The sequence below is a fragment of the Lampris incognitus genome, chromosome 16 (assembly GCF_029633865.1).
Source record: "Lampris incognitus isolate fLamInc1 chromosome 16, fLamInc1.hap2, whole genome shotgun sequence".
NCBI classification, from domain to species: domain Eukaryota; kingdom Metazoa; phylum Chordata; class Actinopteri; order Lampriformes; family Lampridae; genus Lampris; species Lampris incognitus.
This window is the reverse complement of record NC_079226.1, coordinates 32434386-32448721: the sequence shown is the minus strand read 5'-3', so window position 1 is coordinate 32448721 and position 14336 is coordinate 32434386. Positions and strand designations below refer to the sequence as shown.

The 14336-nt window shown below is 42.4% G+C and overlaps 1 protein-coding gene and 2 non-coding genes across 4 annotated transcripts; all 3 read right to left on the bottom strand.

The window, feature by feature from the left end:
• Window positions 1-1583: 1583 nt before the first annotated feature.
• trnaa-agc (transfer RNA alanine (anticodon AGC)) lies at window positions 1584-1656 on the bottom strand. The gene has a single exon. It is a non-coding gene; the product is annotated as a tRNA-Ala (tRNA).
• Window positions 1657-2305: 649 nt separating this feature from the next.
• Window positions 2306-2378, bottom strand: trnaa-agc (transfer RNA alanine (anticodon AGC)). The gene has a single exon. It is a non-coding gene; the product is annotated as a tRNA-Ala (tRNA).
• A 1723-nt stretch (window positions 2379-4101) lies between these two features.
• mapre3a (microtubule-associated protein, RP/EB family, member 3a) lies at window positions 4102-10852 on the bottom strand. 2 transcript variants are annotated; one of them, XM_056296132.1, is made up of 6 exons: window positions 10732-10852; window positions 10441-10586; window positions 10086-10278; window positions 8913-9055; window positions 5945-6097; window positions 4102-4300 (listed from the first exon to the last, which is right to left on the bottom strand). In XM_056296132.1, exons 1-6 carry the CDS (start codon window positions 10850-10852, stop codon window positions 4229-4231), a joined length of 828 nt encoding a protein of 275 aa, XP_056152107.1. In that variant the 3' UTR covers window positions 4102-4228. The 2 variants fall into 2 exon arrangements, with proteins under 2 accessions (XP_056152107.1, XP_056152108.1); XM_056296133.1 differs by having other exon boundaries at window positions 10122-10278.
• Window positions 10853-14336: the final 3484 nt, after the last annotated feature.

The window sequence follows — 14336 nt, the reverse complement described above, 5'->3', positions numbered from 1 at the left end:
AAGTTAGTTACCATTGGTCTGCCGAATGCCACGTGAATGAGTGATAAAATTACGTCATTGTACACGCTTCACGTATCCGTTTCAAATTAAAAGCCCTCTAGCGAATATTGTATATCATATTTTTTCCTTGCAGCTCGGTAGCAAATGCTTTGCAGCCCGGTGCCGGTCCGTGGCCCGGTGGTTGGGGACCCCTGCTCTAGCCCAATGGCATTTGGGGGAGAGGGGCATCGGGCGGGGGGGGGACCATATTTTATGGGGGAATGCCGCCGTGCCACCCCTTTAGACACGCCCCTGTTTCTATGCCAATGGGATTTAATGATAATGGGGTTCAAATCCTTGGGCCAGAATGAGACATTCACCATTAAAAAAAAAAAAAGAGTTATACTCTCTCTCAGAGACACAAATGGTAGCATTTCAAAACAAGTTGTATTAAGGTGGATTACCTAATTCCTTTCACAAAGCAAACCCAATACCTTGTATTTTAGAGAGCGATTGAGTGATAAACATGTCAACAAATGTATTTTCACACATAGATGTAGCATTTTAGACTTCTGCACTGCTGTTACACCTCTACATAGTATGTCATACTTGGGGTGATTGTTTTCTGAGTTGTTTGAATACAGTGACATAGAACCACAATGATTTGTTACAGATGGTATTAAATGTTATCAGAAAAGGTGCAATTTGCAGCAATAGCATACAAAAAACAGCACAATGATATGCGGACATTAACATCGCTAGAAACAACACAACAGTGCAAACTCATACACTGTATGACTGTGTACCAGCTATATCAAATAATATTGAGTGATATTATTCAATAAGTGCCCCTCTCTACCTAACGAACAGCCAGGCCAATGATATCCATTGTTCTCAATAAGCTCCCTGTTTATAAGCGTCTCTGAGCATCAGGACAAAAATCCAATACCGTATGTCTTACACACACTCACTTAGATTCACACTACATATTTGTGTTATTGAATTTCTTTGGCACTTCCAAACTAACTGTGTATCTATCTGTGTCTTGCTAGCCGCCCAGACATCGCCCTCCTCTGGTTCCTCATCCCCTTCAAAGCTGCAAAGCACCTGATCTGCGACCAGTACAGATGGCTGGTCATCAAGATCGTTCTGGTTCTCCTCATGTTGGCCATGCTCGGGCTGTTCATCTACAGCGCGCCGGGATACATGGTGAAGAAAATGCTGGGGGCTTGAGGCCCTTTGCCTCCTTATCATTATTATTTTGTTTTTGTTTTTTGTTTTTTACAATTCTGTCAAGGAATTGCTTTGTAAGTTTCACCTGTTACATGTGTGACCTTGTTAGTTGCAGCACCTAAGAATGTGTGACCTTTGCTTGCTGTCAAAAACACAAACCGAAAGAAAAAAACCTGTTTAAATTTTGTGTTCAGATTAAAGCAACATATGCTGTGTATAGAATTATTGTGGTGATTTGTTTTAGTTACTATTAAAGACATTTCGAGGTTCTTTTACGGAGTGTTGCTTGCCGGTGACTTTCTAGAACCTTTTTAATTGACAGTCATTCATCATAAGGTGCTTCTTCGGAATCGGCTCGCGGTGAAATGTAATGGAGGATGCGGGCATCGATCCCGCTACCTCTCGCATGCTAAGCGAGCGCTCTACCATTTGAGCTAATCCCCCGTCTGTATATCCATGTACGAGAAAATAACATTAAAAAAAAACATTTGGCCAGCTTGGGACGCAAGGATGAATCAGCTTTAACATATTGCATGCAATATCAAAGCAACAGTGTTGGGGGGGTCTTACAAAATAATACACCAGGGGGTCCATTGGTTAGAATATTGAACTGTATTACTCTCTCTACACAGTATGTGGAAAGATAATAGCAGTAGCAGTGACACATGAGTAAAATGTACTGCACTGCACTAGGCCTTCCTGAATCTTCTCCAGTAAGTGGTTTAAAATGTTATGAAAGACCAAATAATTCTGCTTGTACACACTGGGCACAATTTACAGAATACAAATCAAGAGTCGCTAAAAACAGTAACCGATCGGAAGAAATTAATTTAGTCATATGATAAAACCAGCAGTTTGCTTAGAAGGTGCAAGTGAAATAAAACAGTTTAGCAACTAATGAGAACACGAGTATGTGTTGCGATATAATATAAGTTTATGCATAAGAGGAATTCATTTGCAGTTATGAAAAATAAATGCTAGTTACAAATAATGTTCATACAAACCTTTTAACAAAAACATTTGGTAGAACATTTTATTAATTTGTAGGCTAGTAATAACGGCGTCACACGTTTTTAAAATAGGGAAAACGTGTTGGAGAATGCGGGCATCGATCCCGCTACCTCTCGCATGCTAAGCGAGCGCTCTACCATTTGAGCTAATTCCCCGCCCGAGCACAACGGTGATACTATGCTCATTTAACATATAGAGCAACGCTGCAAGTAGATTTTTTTTAACACTCTTTATCTCTAATCTCACCACATATTGATCTGCCTGTATAGTCACAAATATTACTCAGACGTCATGGCATTCTTTCTTGTTTTGTTTTATTTTCATTCCTCACAGTAGATCCGATACTTTGCTGCCCCCTACAGTACGGTAATGAGAACTGTTGTGACCTCGCTTGTCCAGGCGCACGCTCGCTGCAATTCAATTACCCTGTATCATTGTGCCAGTCGTTGTGAGTAGACGTAGCTCTCATACTACACGTGTTATGGTAGCTACAGCCAAAAAGACCAAATAGTTTGGCCTACATATCTTACCAAACATAACAAGGAAAGAAACAAACACGATCAATTTATTTCACAACTGTTTATTTAGTCAAAACTGACCATTTTGCAAACATTTACACAGTTAATGAACGTCAGTTCCAGAGCAAATGTCAGTCAGTTTGCAAAGTCAAAGAAAGCGGTTGGAGGACAGGGAGGCTCCCTTAGGTTTAGCTTGGGGTGCTGAACTTAATATTAATGACGACCAGCATCATTCTGAACTGGTCACGGACCCTTTCGTACTGACTTCTCCCTGCTCTTTTCTTTAATTCATTAACCCATTATTTGGACAATTCTTTAGTAGTAAATTGTTTAAATACAGCGTGGTTGGCTTTCAAACATGCCAAAAAACTCATGTCATGTTTACAGATGGATTGTGCTAACTCAGTGCCAGGCTCCCTTGTCGTTTAGAATAAAACACAAGAGAAGCTACAATCTAAAAACATTTGGTTATTCTGCAGAGAAGACCTCCGCAGTGTCGGTTTTCCACCTCTGAAGCTCAAACTCAAGAGCCTGCTGTATGTCGGCCAAGCAAATACAATGGCAACCATCCAGAATTGTGAAGCATAAGACAAAATCTCCACACAAATTACAATTACAAAATATATTCACAGTCAATGCGTAACATTCTCATGCTCAGATATGTTGCGAATCAATAATGAGCATTGAACATACACATTGAGTTGTTACCTTCAGTGTTTGTACATGCCATTAATAACAGAAACCAAAAGGTCTACGGTTACTCAAGTGCACACACAGTAACCCAAATAACATGAAGGGCCCCAGTGTTTCACTTATGTACAGTAGGTTTTGCACCAATTATGCTACATAAAGTCATCCTAAATGAAACATAAGTTAAATGAATAATAAGCCATTATTTAAAGATGAATTGTGTTTCAGAGTTGATAGTTAGGAGCGTGTGTGCTGATGAAAAGTACAGTGTGAGCAGCGATCATCTGTGCTCTACAATAGAATTACAATAGCACGCAAAGTAAAGCCAAATAATTATATCGGCCTCGAGCGGCAACTCTGCTCTCTCAGAGGCCAAAATGTTGACAACACTTAAGTTCACCCAACACTGTAATAATCATATGCAATTTGATGCCTCGGTTTAGCTCAATTTTTTAAGTATTACTCATGCTTGAAAATAAACGGGATATGTCACACGTTATTGTTGTTGTTGCTACTGTGTCGGTGCCAGGAGGACGAGCAGCAAATGACGCCAAGTTCTGGTGTGCAGACAGCCAGAGGTTCGAGGGGAGGGGGGTGGGATTAGAGGGGAGAGGACTACCAGATCTACATATGAGAGAGAAAGGAAAGTGACAAAAGAGTGTGTGTGTGTGTGTGTGTGTGTGTGGGGGGTGTTCATTGAATGTGTGCAGAGACAAAGTAAAAAAACAAAATGAGGAGAGAAAGTAGGATGGGGAGGACTAAAGACATTTAGGAATGAGAGAGGGGAGATGATGGGCTCAGTATTCATCCTGGTCCAAGTCAGCTTGTTCATCAAGGTAGTTGTCTTCCTTTGGAGTAACAAAGCCATCCTTACACAGAGGACAGAGATAAAGAAATATGGGATTGTGAGTATGACTGTAGCTCGCCTAACTGTCCAGCTCGGTATTATTCTCTACTGGTTTAAATTTTCAACCTCTTGACTGAACATCAACATAATCAACATTAATTTTCCTGAAGATCTAATACAGTGTCTTGCAACTAATGTTGCATATTTCTCAGACAGAGCCGTTCTAGCTCTTCCTAAGTCATCAGGCTTATGCTTGGTAATGAGAAACTCAGGCCAGCAGAATTCATATAATACACTACATTAAATCCAATTCTTCATGGAAATCACATTTTTGCCAACAAGCCACATACTTTTATGCTTCTTTTTTTTTTTTTGCTTTTTCCCCTTTTTCTCCCCAATTGTACTTGGCCAAGTACCCCAATATTCCGAGCCATCCCAGTCACTGCTCCATCCCCTCTGCTGATCCAGGGAGGGCTGCAGACTACCACATGCCTCCTCCAATACTTGTGAAGTTGCCAGCCACTTCTTTTCACCTGACAGTGAGGAGTTTCACCAGGGGGACATAGCACGTGGGAGGATCACGCTATTCCCCCTAGTTCCCCCTCCCCCTGAAAAGGCGCCCCAGCAGACCAGAGGAGACGCTAGTGCAGCGACCAGGACACATACCCACATCCGGCTTCCCACTCGCAGACAAGGCCAATTGTGTCTGTAGGGACACCCAACCAAGCCGGAGGTAACACGGGGATTTGAACTGGCGAGCCCCATGTTGGTAGGCAACGGAATAGACTACTACACTACCCGGACACCCCTTTTATGCTTGCTGTGATTTAATTGTTCAAGCTTTTTGTAATTTCTGCCCTGCAGAGAAGAATAAACCCAAAAAATACCATTAGAGCATTTTCTGATGGCTTCAATGCTTCTATTGAGAACTGTCATGGTTTCTATGTCAGAATGTCTAATGGAAACCATCAGAGCACATTAAAACCATTGGGTCAGGGACCGAAAACACTCTAAAACCTGATGGGTTTGATGGTTTCTTCTGTTGGAAACCATCAGGATTCTTCGAATGGTTTTAATTTTTTTTTTCTTTTACAGCAGGGTATGTTTTTTAAAGGGCCTTGTAAATGAGGCTTATTATTATATCATCATCATCAGTAGTAGTAGCAGTGACAATAGCAGTATAGTAGTAGTAGTAGTAGTAGCAGCAGCAGTAGTAATAGTAATAGTGGTAGTAGATATAGCATTAGTATTGTGATAGTAGTAGTGAAAGCTGTAAGCTGTAGCGGTAGTGTTGGTAACAGGGGCGGATCTACAGGGTGGTAAGGGGTGGCAGCTGCCACCTCTGGGACACAGTCTTGCCACCCCTGTTGCCACCCCATTTATAAATCAGATAATATGTTTTTAAAGTATATTTTATGTACATGCATGGTGAAGGTCAATGAGACCCGCACCAAACTCATCTCAAACAGAAGTCGCCGATTTAGAATCCCCCTCCCCCTCACAGGCGCGGATCTACAGGGTGGCAGCTGCCACCTCTGGGACACAGTCTTGCCACCCCTTTGCCACCCCAGGAAAAAATCTCTAGATCCATCACTGGTTGGTAATCACAGTATTATAGTTTCTTCCTTATTTACATTGTTTATATATGTGGTATGTCAATAAATACCTCTGTTGCGTAGAGAATCTCCAATATCCTGGAGAGGGTGGGGTTGTTCTCACTCTCATGTTCCTGGCAGATCAGCTCAATGTCTCGTAGTTTGCTAAAGTAGAAGTCTCTCTCACTCTCTCGTCTGTTTACATTCAACTTCAACTTTATCAACTTCACACAGACCAACATACAAAGGACGAGAAAGAGAAGAATGCAATTGCATAAGTTTTGAGTATCTGGTCACCTGATGCATGTACTTAAAAAACTAAACTGGAGGACAATCGAGTGCAAAATGGGGTGGGTTGGCAAATTGTCTTTTATGATTTATATATATATATATATATATACACTACCGTTCAAAAGTTTGGGATCACATTGAAATGTCCATATTTTTGAAGGAAAAGCACTGTACTGTTCAATGAAGATAACTTTAAACTAGTCTTAACTTTAAAGAAATACACTCAATACATTGCTAATGTGGTAAATGACTATTCTAGCTGCAAATGTCTGGTTTTTGGTGCAATATCTACATAGGTGTATAGAGGCCCATTTCAAGCAACTATCACTCCAGTGTTCTAATGGTACAATGTGTTTGCTCATTGGCTCAGAAGGCTAATTGATGATTAGAAAACCCTTGTGCAATCATGTTCACACACCCGAAAACAGTTTAGCTCGTTACAGAAGCTACAAAACTGACCTTCCTTTGAGCAGATTGAGTTTCTGGAGCATCACATTTGTGGGGTCAATTAAACGCTCAAAATGGCCAGAAAAAGAGAACTTTCATCTGAAACTCGACAGTCTATTCTTGTTCTTAGAAATGAAGGCTATTCCATGCGAGAAATTGCTAAGAAATTGAAGATTTCCTACACCGGTGTGTACTACTCCCTTCAGAGGACAGCACAAACAGGCTCTAACCAGAGTAGAAAAAGAAGTGGGAGGCCGCGTTGCACAACTGAGCAAGAAGATAAGTACATTAGAGTCTCTAGTTTGAGAAACAGATGCCTCACAGGTCCCCAACTGGCATCTTCATTAAATAGTACCCGCAAAACACCAGTGTCAACATCTACAGTGAAGAGGCGGCTGCGGGATTCTGGGCTTCAGGGCAGAGTGGCAAAGAAAAAGCCATATCTGAGACTGACCAATAAAAGAAAAAGATTAAGATGGGCAAAAGAACACAGACATTGGACAGAGGAAGACTGGAAAAAAGTGTTGTGGACAGATGAATCCAAGTTTGAGGTGTTTGGATCACAAAGAAGAACGTTTGTGAGACGCAGAACAAATGAAAAGATGCTGGAAGAATGCCTGACGCCATCTGTTAAGCATGGTGGAGGTAATGTGATGGTCTGGGGTTGCTTTGGTGCTGGTAAGGTGGGAGATTTGTACAGGGTAAAAGGGATTCTGAATAAGGAAGGCTATCACTCCATTTTGCAACGCCATGCCATACCCAGTGGACAGCACTTGATTGGAGCCAATTTCATCCTACAACAGGACAATGACCCTAAACACACCTCCAAATTGTGCAAGAACTATTTAGAGCAGAAGCAGGCAGCTGGTATTCTATCGGTAATGGAGTGGCCAGCGCAGTCACCAGATCTGAACCCCATTGAGCTGTTGTGGGAGCAGCTTGACCGTATGGTACGCAAGAAGTGCCCATCCAACCAATCCAACTTGTGGGAGCTGCTTCTGGAAGCGTGGGGTGCAATTTCTCCAGATTACCTCAACAAATTAACAGCTAGAATGCCAAAGGTCTGCAATGCTGTAATTGCTGCAAATGGAGGATTCTTTGACGAAAGCAAAGTTTGATGTAAAAAAAATCTTATTTCAAATACAAATCATTATTTCTAACCTTGTCAATGTCTTGACTCTATTTTCTATTCATTTCACAACATATGGTGGTGAATAAGTGTGACTTTTCATGGAAAACACAAAATTGTTTGGGTGATCCCAAACTTTTGAACGGTAGTGTATATATATTTCTTCAAATACCTTTTTATTCTTTTTTGATAAATGGCACACTATAAGGTTTGTGGCCATATGTTTGTACAAGTTTGTAGTAGTAGTAGTAGCAGATAAGGCTTGTAGCCATATGAGAAATTGGAAAGCAATATGGCTACAAGTGAGCTAGCTGAGTATACAGTATCACCTAGTTTATATTTCTGTTTTCAACAACTTGGCAATATAGATTTACAGAAAGGTTTGAACAATGTTCTCAACTTTCTTTTGCTTATTTAGAAAAAGTGCACCCCAAAACTAATAGTCATTAGAAAAGAGGGGAAATCTAATGCAATAATACCATCTCTCTCCACGTACTGGCTAAAAACAAACATGTTAAGACATTAAGAGCAACCATCAGTTGGGGTGCAGGGGTCGAATTCAATATATCTTGACATCAGAGGGAGAAATTATGCACAGTAGAAAAGTGGAGGGCAGAGAAATTAGAGTAACAAATGGCATGGCTTAGTGAGTCGAAGGTTTTACAACGTGTAATAAATGCCACCGTGGGCATCCGGGTGGTGTGGCGGTCTATTCTGTTGCCTACCAACACGGGGATCGCCAGTTCGAAACCCTGTGTTACCCCTGGCTTGGTCGGGCGTCCCTACAGACACAATTGGCTGTGTCTGCAGGTGGGAAGCCAGATGTAGTTATGTGTCCTGGTCACTGCACTGGTGTCTCCTCTGGTCAGTCGGGGCACCTGTTCGGCCGGGAGGGGGGGGGGGAGAAATAGCGTGATCCTCCCACGCGCTACATCCCCCTGGCGAAGCTCCTCGCTGTCAGGCGAAAAGCAGCAGCTGGTGACACCACATGTATCGGAGGAGGGCTGTGGTAGTCTGCAGCCCTCCCCGGATCAGCAGAGGGGGTGGAGCAGCGACTAGGACAGCTCGGAAGAGTGGGGTAATTGGCCAAATTCAATTGGGGAGGAAAAAAAAAAAAGTGGAAGAACCCAAATAAATAAATAAATGCCTCTGCACTGGCCCTGGGACACTACCTGTTGATTTAGTTCTGTGATCTCAGCGTCGCCACCCCCGTTTCTAGGCAAAGATGGATTCTTCCTCATTGCTGGAGTGTTGTGCTGGACTCTCTGTGACACTGGCGTGCTTTTGGGAACTGTTGGAGATGTCCTCTGTGGTCCTGGAGCAGTCAGAGAAGGTCAGAGATGATGAGCTTTTGGTTAAGTAGGGGTTTGATTCATTTACACTGGCTTTGCAGCATTTATGGTGACAGACAGAGCTGCATTATTGAGAAGCGATATTTAAAGCGTAGCAGTGTTGTGTCTTGGATATGGCGAGTTGGCATTAAGCATGTGAACCTTTTTCCAATGTAATACAAGAAAAGCCTATGCAAATGACACAAATTTAGACTCTTAATTGGCCAAGGTTATAAGGAGAATGAAATGCAAAACTGTATTTATTCAAACAGGGACAAATACTGCCCTTATTTGAGCTCATCAATAATCCAATAGCTAGTGTGTTCTGTCACTTGTGACTACTTCAATAGCAACTTTGTCAAATGAACACAAAACTAAAACATGCCAACACACACTAACAATTTTGAAAAAAAAATGCTGTAAATCTGCCTGTGAACAATCAGGCTTACAACGTCAAAAAGCAGACTTATGACACACTAGATGCCAAATTAGATAGTTCACCATCATTTTGATCTTAATGCCATGGGCAAAGCAAAAAAAAAGCTTTCACAAAGACATAGCAAAGCTGGTAAGGCTGAATGCATCACTGTTGTTAATAATATGAGACGCAAATATTTAAATTTTTCAGTTTGGGACCGCAATATGCTTTCAGTTCTGTCACTCAAAATAGCTATTTCAGTGAAGCAGGGAGACCTTAATGAATAATTTTGTTTTTCTGACATTAATCAGCAATCAGAATTGGAAATTTAAGCATCATTGACCCCACTAATGCCACGTCCCACAAGGCAACGAAGGGATCAGGACAAAGTCAACAGTGACTGAGCGATTCCTACAAAATATCATGTAGCTTTGTCAATGCCGGGCAGCAAGATGGTTCTAGCAAGACAGTCGTGAATTTGTGTGAGTCGTGAAAGCTGTGAATTCGTGCGCACACCGCTTGCCTGCACAGGGAGCACTTTTGAGCCATCCAAAGCTCAGCAAGACCGTGCAGCAAAGGTAAAACCGTGTGGTTACCTGGGTTTCTCTTTGGTTTGTGGATAAAGTGATCACCTGGGTTGGGAGGAGGGGTCATCTCCTGCCCCTGTCTGGCTAGTAGAGGGTCATACTCCTTTCCGTCGTAATTGGCGTCGAAGAACTTCTTAAACCATTGCACGAATTCAAAGTTGTCCTGGAACTTTCCTTTTACGAGCTTTTCTACAGGAATTATCTGTTTGGGGTGGAGATAGAAAACATTTCAAACGTTTCTACAGTTCCCGGTGTTATGATCGCTGCTCAAGCTGTTTGACAGTCAGTGTGGAATAAAGTCAGGGACTAAACTAGTGAATTAATTGTATTATATATTATGATGATGTTAAAATACAAGCCTGACTTTGTCAACAGTCATCCGTTTAAAGGCTGCCTGAAGAACTTTGAAGTTGTGTATGAATTCATGTTCCAGCCTGGCTTGAAATTTGACCTTCTTCAGAAGGACACAACCTGGAAACAACATGTCCATGAACTGGCAATACGCCGCTCCTGGAAAACAAGAGTACAAAATCAAAACATTTTGTGTTCACTGTGTTGATCACGATCGCTGAGGATCAAATGGTGGTGATGTTGGTGATTAATGTGAATCCATTTTGGGGGAATAAATGTACAAACTCATCCAAAGGAGACTTACCTGAACATAGCTGTTCAATCTTGGTGTAGGTGAGTTGCAATGAATCGTTGACCCATGCCAGCATGTCATGACGGCTTAGGTTGTCAATGGACACAGATGTGGCGTACACATTCACTGCCATCCCCTACCTGAAATGATTTATTTAATTGGCAGACAAACAAGATTTACAAGTGAATAATCCTCTTTGACTTTTATGATAGCTAAAATCATATTGCACACACTTACAATTATTACTAAGAAATATGGGCTGTATTCTGCGCATCCACATCAAATATAACAAAGATTTAATCCAGTCACAAATGAATTAAATTAGCTCAATTCAGATTGATTGAATCAGACACAGTATGCAAATTAACAACTGGTGACACCACATTATCCAGGTTAATAACGCTGCCTGAGAGGAAATAGTCTCCATTTATAATCTACTTGTGAGGGGGCTCACACAGCACATCTGGCCCTCCACTTGTCTATCTGCTGACTTTGCTCACTTACAAATACATTCCAGTGGCGTGAAAATGGGCCTATAGTGTCATGAGTGCCTGTAAAAAAGCTTTTAGAACTGAACAGATGCTGTTTGGAGGCCACACGCTGCTCGACCCCCGAGACAGTTGGTAGAACATACCACTCAATCTCACAGTAATAGAAACGGTAATACAATTTGCTGCAATTTAGCCTGATCCATTCCCTCACTCTTTGAGCATGAAGTAGGCTATCTCTACAGGCTGTATTTTGATTCCAACCTGTGAGGAGTACATGGAGTACACTGGGAAAAAAAAGAGACGTTGTGATTTCTGACAGCCAACAAATACTGGCATCTCCAGGAACACGCATTAACGCTGCACTCTCCCCCGGGGGTCTTGGCTCGCCTACAGTTATACTGTAGCGAAGTTGCAACCCCGTCAGAATTGTGCCAATTGTCCTGTTTTACCCATCAGGCACTGCGTGCAGATTGTCAGTTGTTATTAAATTTTTTGTAAGTGTTTTATGTGGTTATTCGCTACAATATGGCAAAAAATATCAAATCATGATTTTTCTTCATGCAGGATAACGATCCACGGTCTTATCACGATTCTTTTTCATGTTGGTCTTTAAGACTATATTGCAAGTTACTGAGCAGTACAACCAGTGATTAAAGTGGGCCGGAGCTACCCGGATCCCGACACCGGCACTTCCCCTCCTCCCCCAAGTCAACCGGAGCTGAGATCCGGCACTCTGTAGACAGGAGTAATTTCAAACTTTTTGTCACAGTAAAATTTAAAACAAAAAACATGATGCAGCCAATTCACAAGCATTACAAAATAAATCGCAAATAAAGTCGTTCTTCTATTTTTATACTACTTTACTTTTTCTAAAAGTTTGAATGATATCGCGTCCTCACGTGACCCGCACCTGCCTGGCTTCACCAGACTTGACATCAAAAGAGACTGGCTTCACACTCACGGGTCAGGGTCAGTTCACCGCACCAGGCAGACAAGACTCGAGAGAGCGTCAACCTGCTACCTGCACTATTATCTTGGATTGAGGGGCATAAAGAGTATCTTTAGTGTATTTCCAATAGTTTTGTCTAGCTCTGCTGTGGTTTTCATTCAAGCAACTAACGTTAGCTAGCTAGCTATCTTCCACCCGGTAACGTTGCTAGTTAGTTGCTGACGTTGCTGGCTAGTTATTTGAATGCTGCTAGGCAAGCTAACTATCGGTAGCCTCCGGTTACGTTACCGGTAGCTGGCTAGTTATGTTTGTCCAACCTTAGCTCTGGCCATGCAATATTTTCATTCAAATAACTAACTAGCTAGCAAACGTTAGCTACCGGTAGCTATTATTAGCTAACAATGCTATCACTCCCGCACTTTTGCCCACCTCTCTAATACAGAGATCCCCCACTTACCAAATCCCACTTTAACCCCTGAGTACAACCAACTGCTACCACTCCTTTTCCCCGTTCGAGATCGCCACGGCAAATTTCCTATTTAATAATATAGCCCTCCAAGGTAACAAAACCTATAAAAAAAAGTATTTTAAAAAAATTGGCCAGGTAGAACGTCACTGCATCAGTTACCTTACTCTGTGGCTTAATTTGTCCCGTCAAACGGAGCGCCTTTCTCAAATAAAACGCCTCTGTTAAGAGTTCGCCGGACGCGAACGCTCCTGACTGAGCGAGTGATCAGTTTGACACGATTGGGCCGCAAGGATCAGATGACCAATGACGATTCCAGCTAGCAGCGACCAATGACGTTACTGAAGTTACGCGATTGGTCGGCTGACCAACAACGTCACTGGCAAGCACGGAAACGGGAGTTTCCCGATGGGCCGTGAATCGGCCCGGCAGTTCGCAATTTAACGAAGGTCATGTGTTGCTGCCTGTGGACACTCGTCTCATCGCAAAAAAAGTCCAATCCACTAATACCCGCGCGAATAAGCACACACAGAATGAAAATTATTAGCGTCTTCAAAGAACTGATGGTAACTGAAGCGCATTTATAAGGCGTGTCACGCCCAGACTTTCCGGTGATCATGACAACAGTGATTGTAGCCCCAGGTAATTATTTCATTTAAAAATAAACTGGCGCCATTTAACTTTGAAAACTGCCGTCCAGTACAGCCGCTGTTAACGGAACCGATTTCAATGCTGCGGCTTTTTAAGCGTAGTCGCGCAAAACAGCCGCCACGTTGTCAGTTAACAAAGGGGAGGGGGAAGGCACTACCTACTGTTTGCTATTATTGGCTTGTCTCTAGGGAAGGCGCGAAACGGACTAGCAAATAGTTTGATTTTCAGATTTGGCTGAGAAAACAACTTTGGATACGCGTATGAGCCACAGAGCTCTGCACTGTAGTACGACACGGACGATCTCTCTGTAAAGGCAGATCGTGGAGACGTAATCGTTCACGATCTAATATCGTCATATCGCACCCCCCCATGATAATTTATAACCGTTCTGCAATAAACCGGTTCATGAGGCAAACTAAACGGGCCTTCAACTATTCTGGTGTGTTGAGACCTTGCATCATTACCAAAGTGCAATTCTTCTGTAATAGATATACGCAGAAAAGAAGCGCACTGTATCAATCAATCAATCAATCAATCAAGTTGCATTTTATATAGCGCTTTTCTAGCTGCAACAGCTACTCGGGGCGCTTTACATAAACATATAAATAAAAACAAAAACAATTTGTATGTAAACGAAGTCAACATAGTCTCCAAAACCTCTCTCCGTCCGAGTCTTTGAAAAACCCATGCGCAAAGGTCGAGCTGGAAATGTTGAACGACATGGGGAATTCAAACACTGGGAGCTGACATTTAGAGACTGGCAAGAACAATAAATGTGTCCGTTTGCCGTCTCTGTTAAATGCCTGCAATTGCCATCCGACCGGCCCCCTCTGCAGGCCTCTCGACATACCTCAGGGTTGTCAATGCGAGTGAAATATTCTCACTGGACGGGAATAAAACGGCTTTCCCCCCAAACTCGGCGGCGTGCATGAAACGACCAACATAAGAGAGGGAACAAATGACACGAGTCGCCGAGACACTAACACATTGGTACTCACTGTATTCCGGGGCTATCAGCGTTGTTATCACGCTGGCAGAGTCCCTTCTGTCAATGCCCGCT

What these genes read in the sequence shown, in the direction of transcription:
- mapre3a (XM_056296132.1), bottom strand. Translation starts at nt 10,852, where the DNA reads ATGGCAGTGAATGTGTACGCCACATCTGTGTCCATTGACAACCTAAGC. An exon ending in CAAACCAAAGAGAAACCCAG is followed by an intron (nt 9,056 to 10,085) that starts GTAACCACACGG and finishes TGACTGCTCCAG; the next exon opens with GACCACAGAGGACATCTCCA. An exon ending in TCACAGAACTAAATCAACAG is followed by an intron (nt 6,098 to 8,912) that starts GTAGTGTCCCAG and finishes GTCTGTGTGAAG; the next exon opens with TTGATAAAGTTGAAGTTGAA.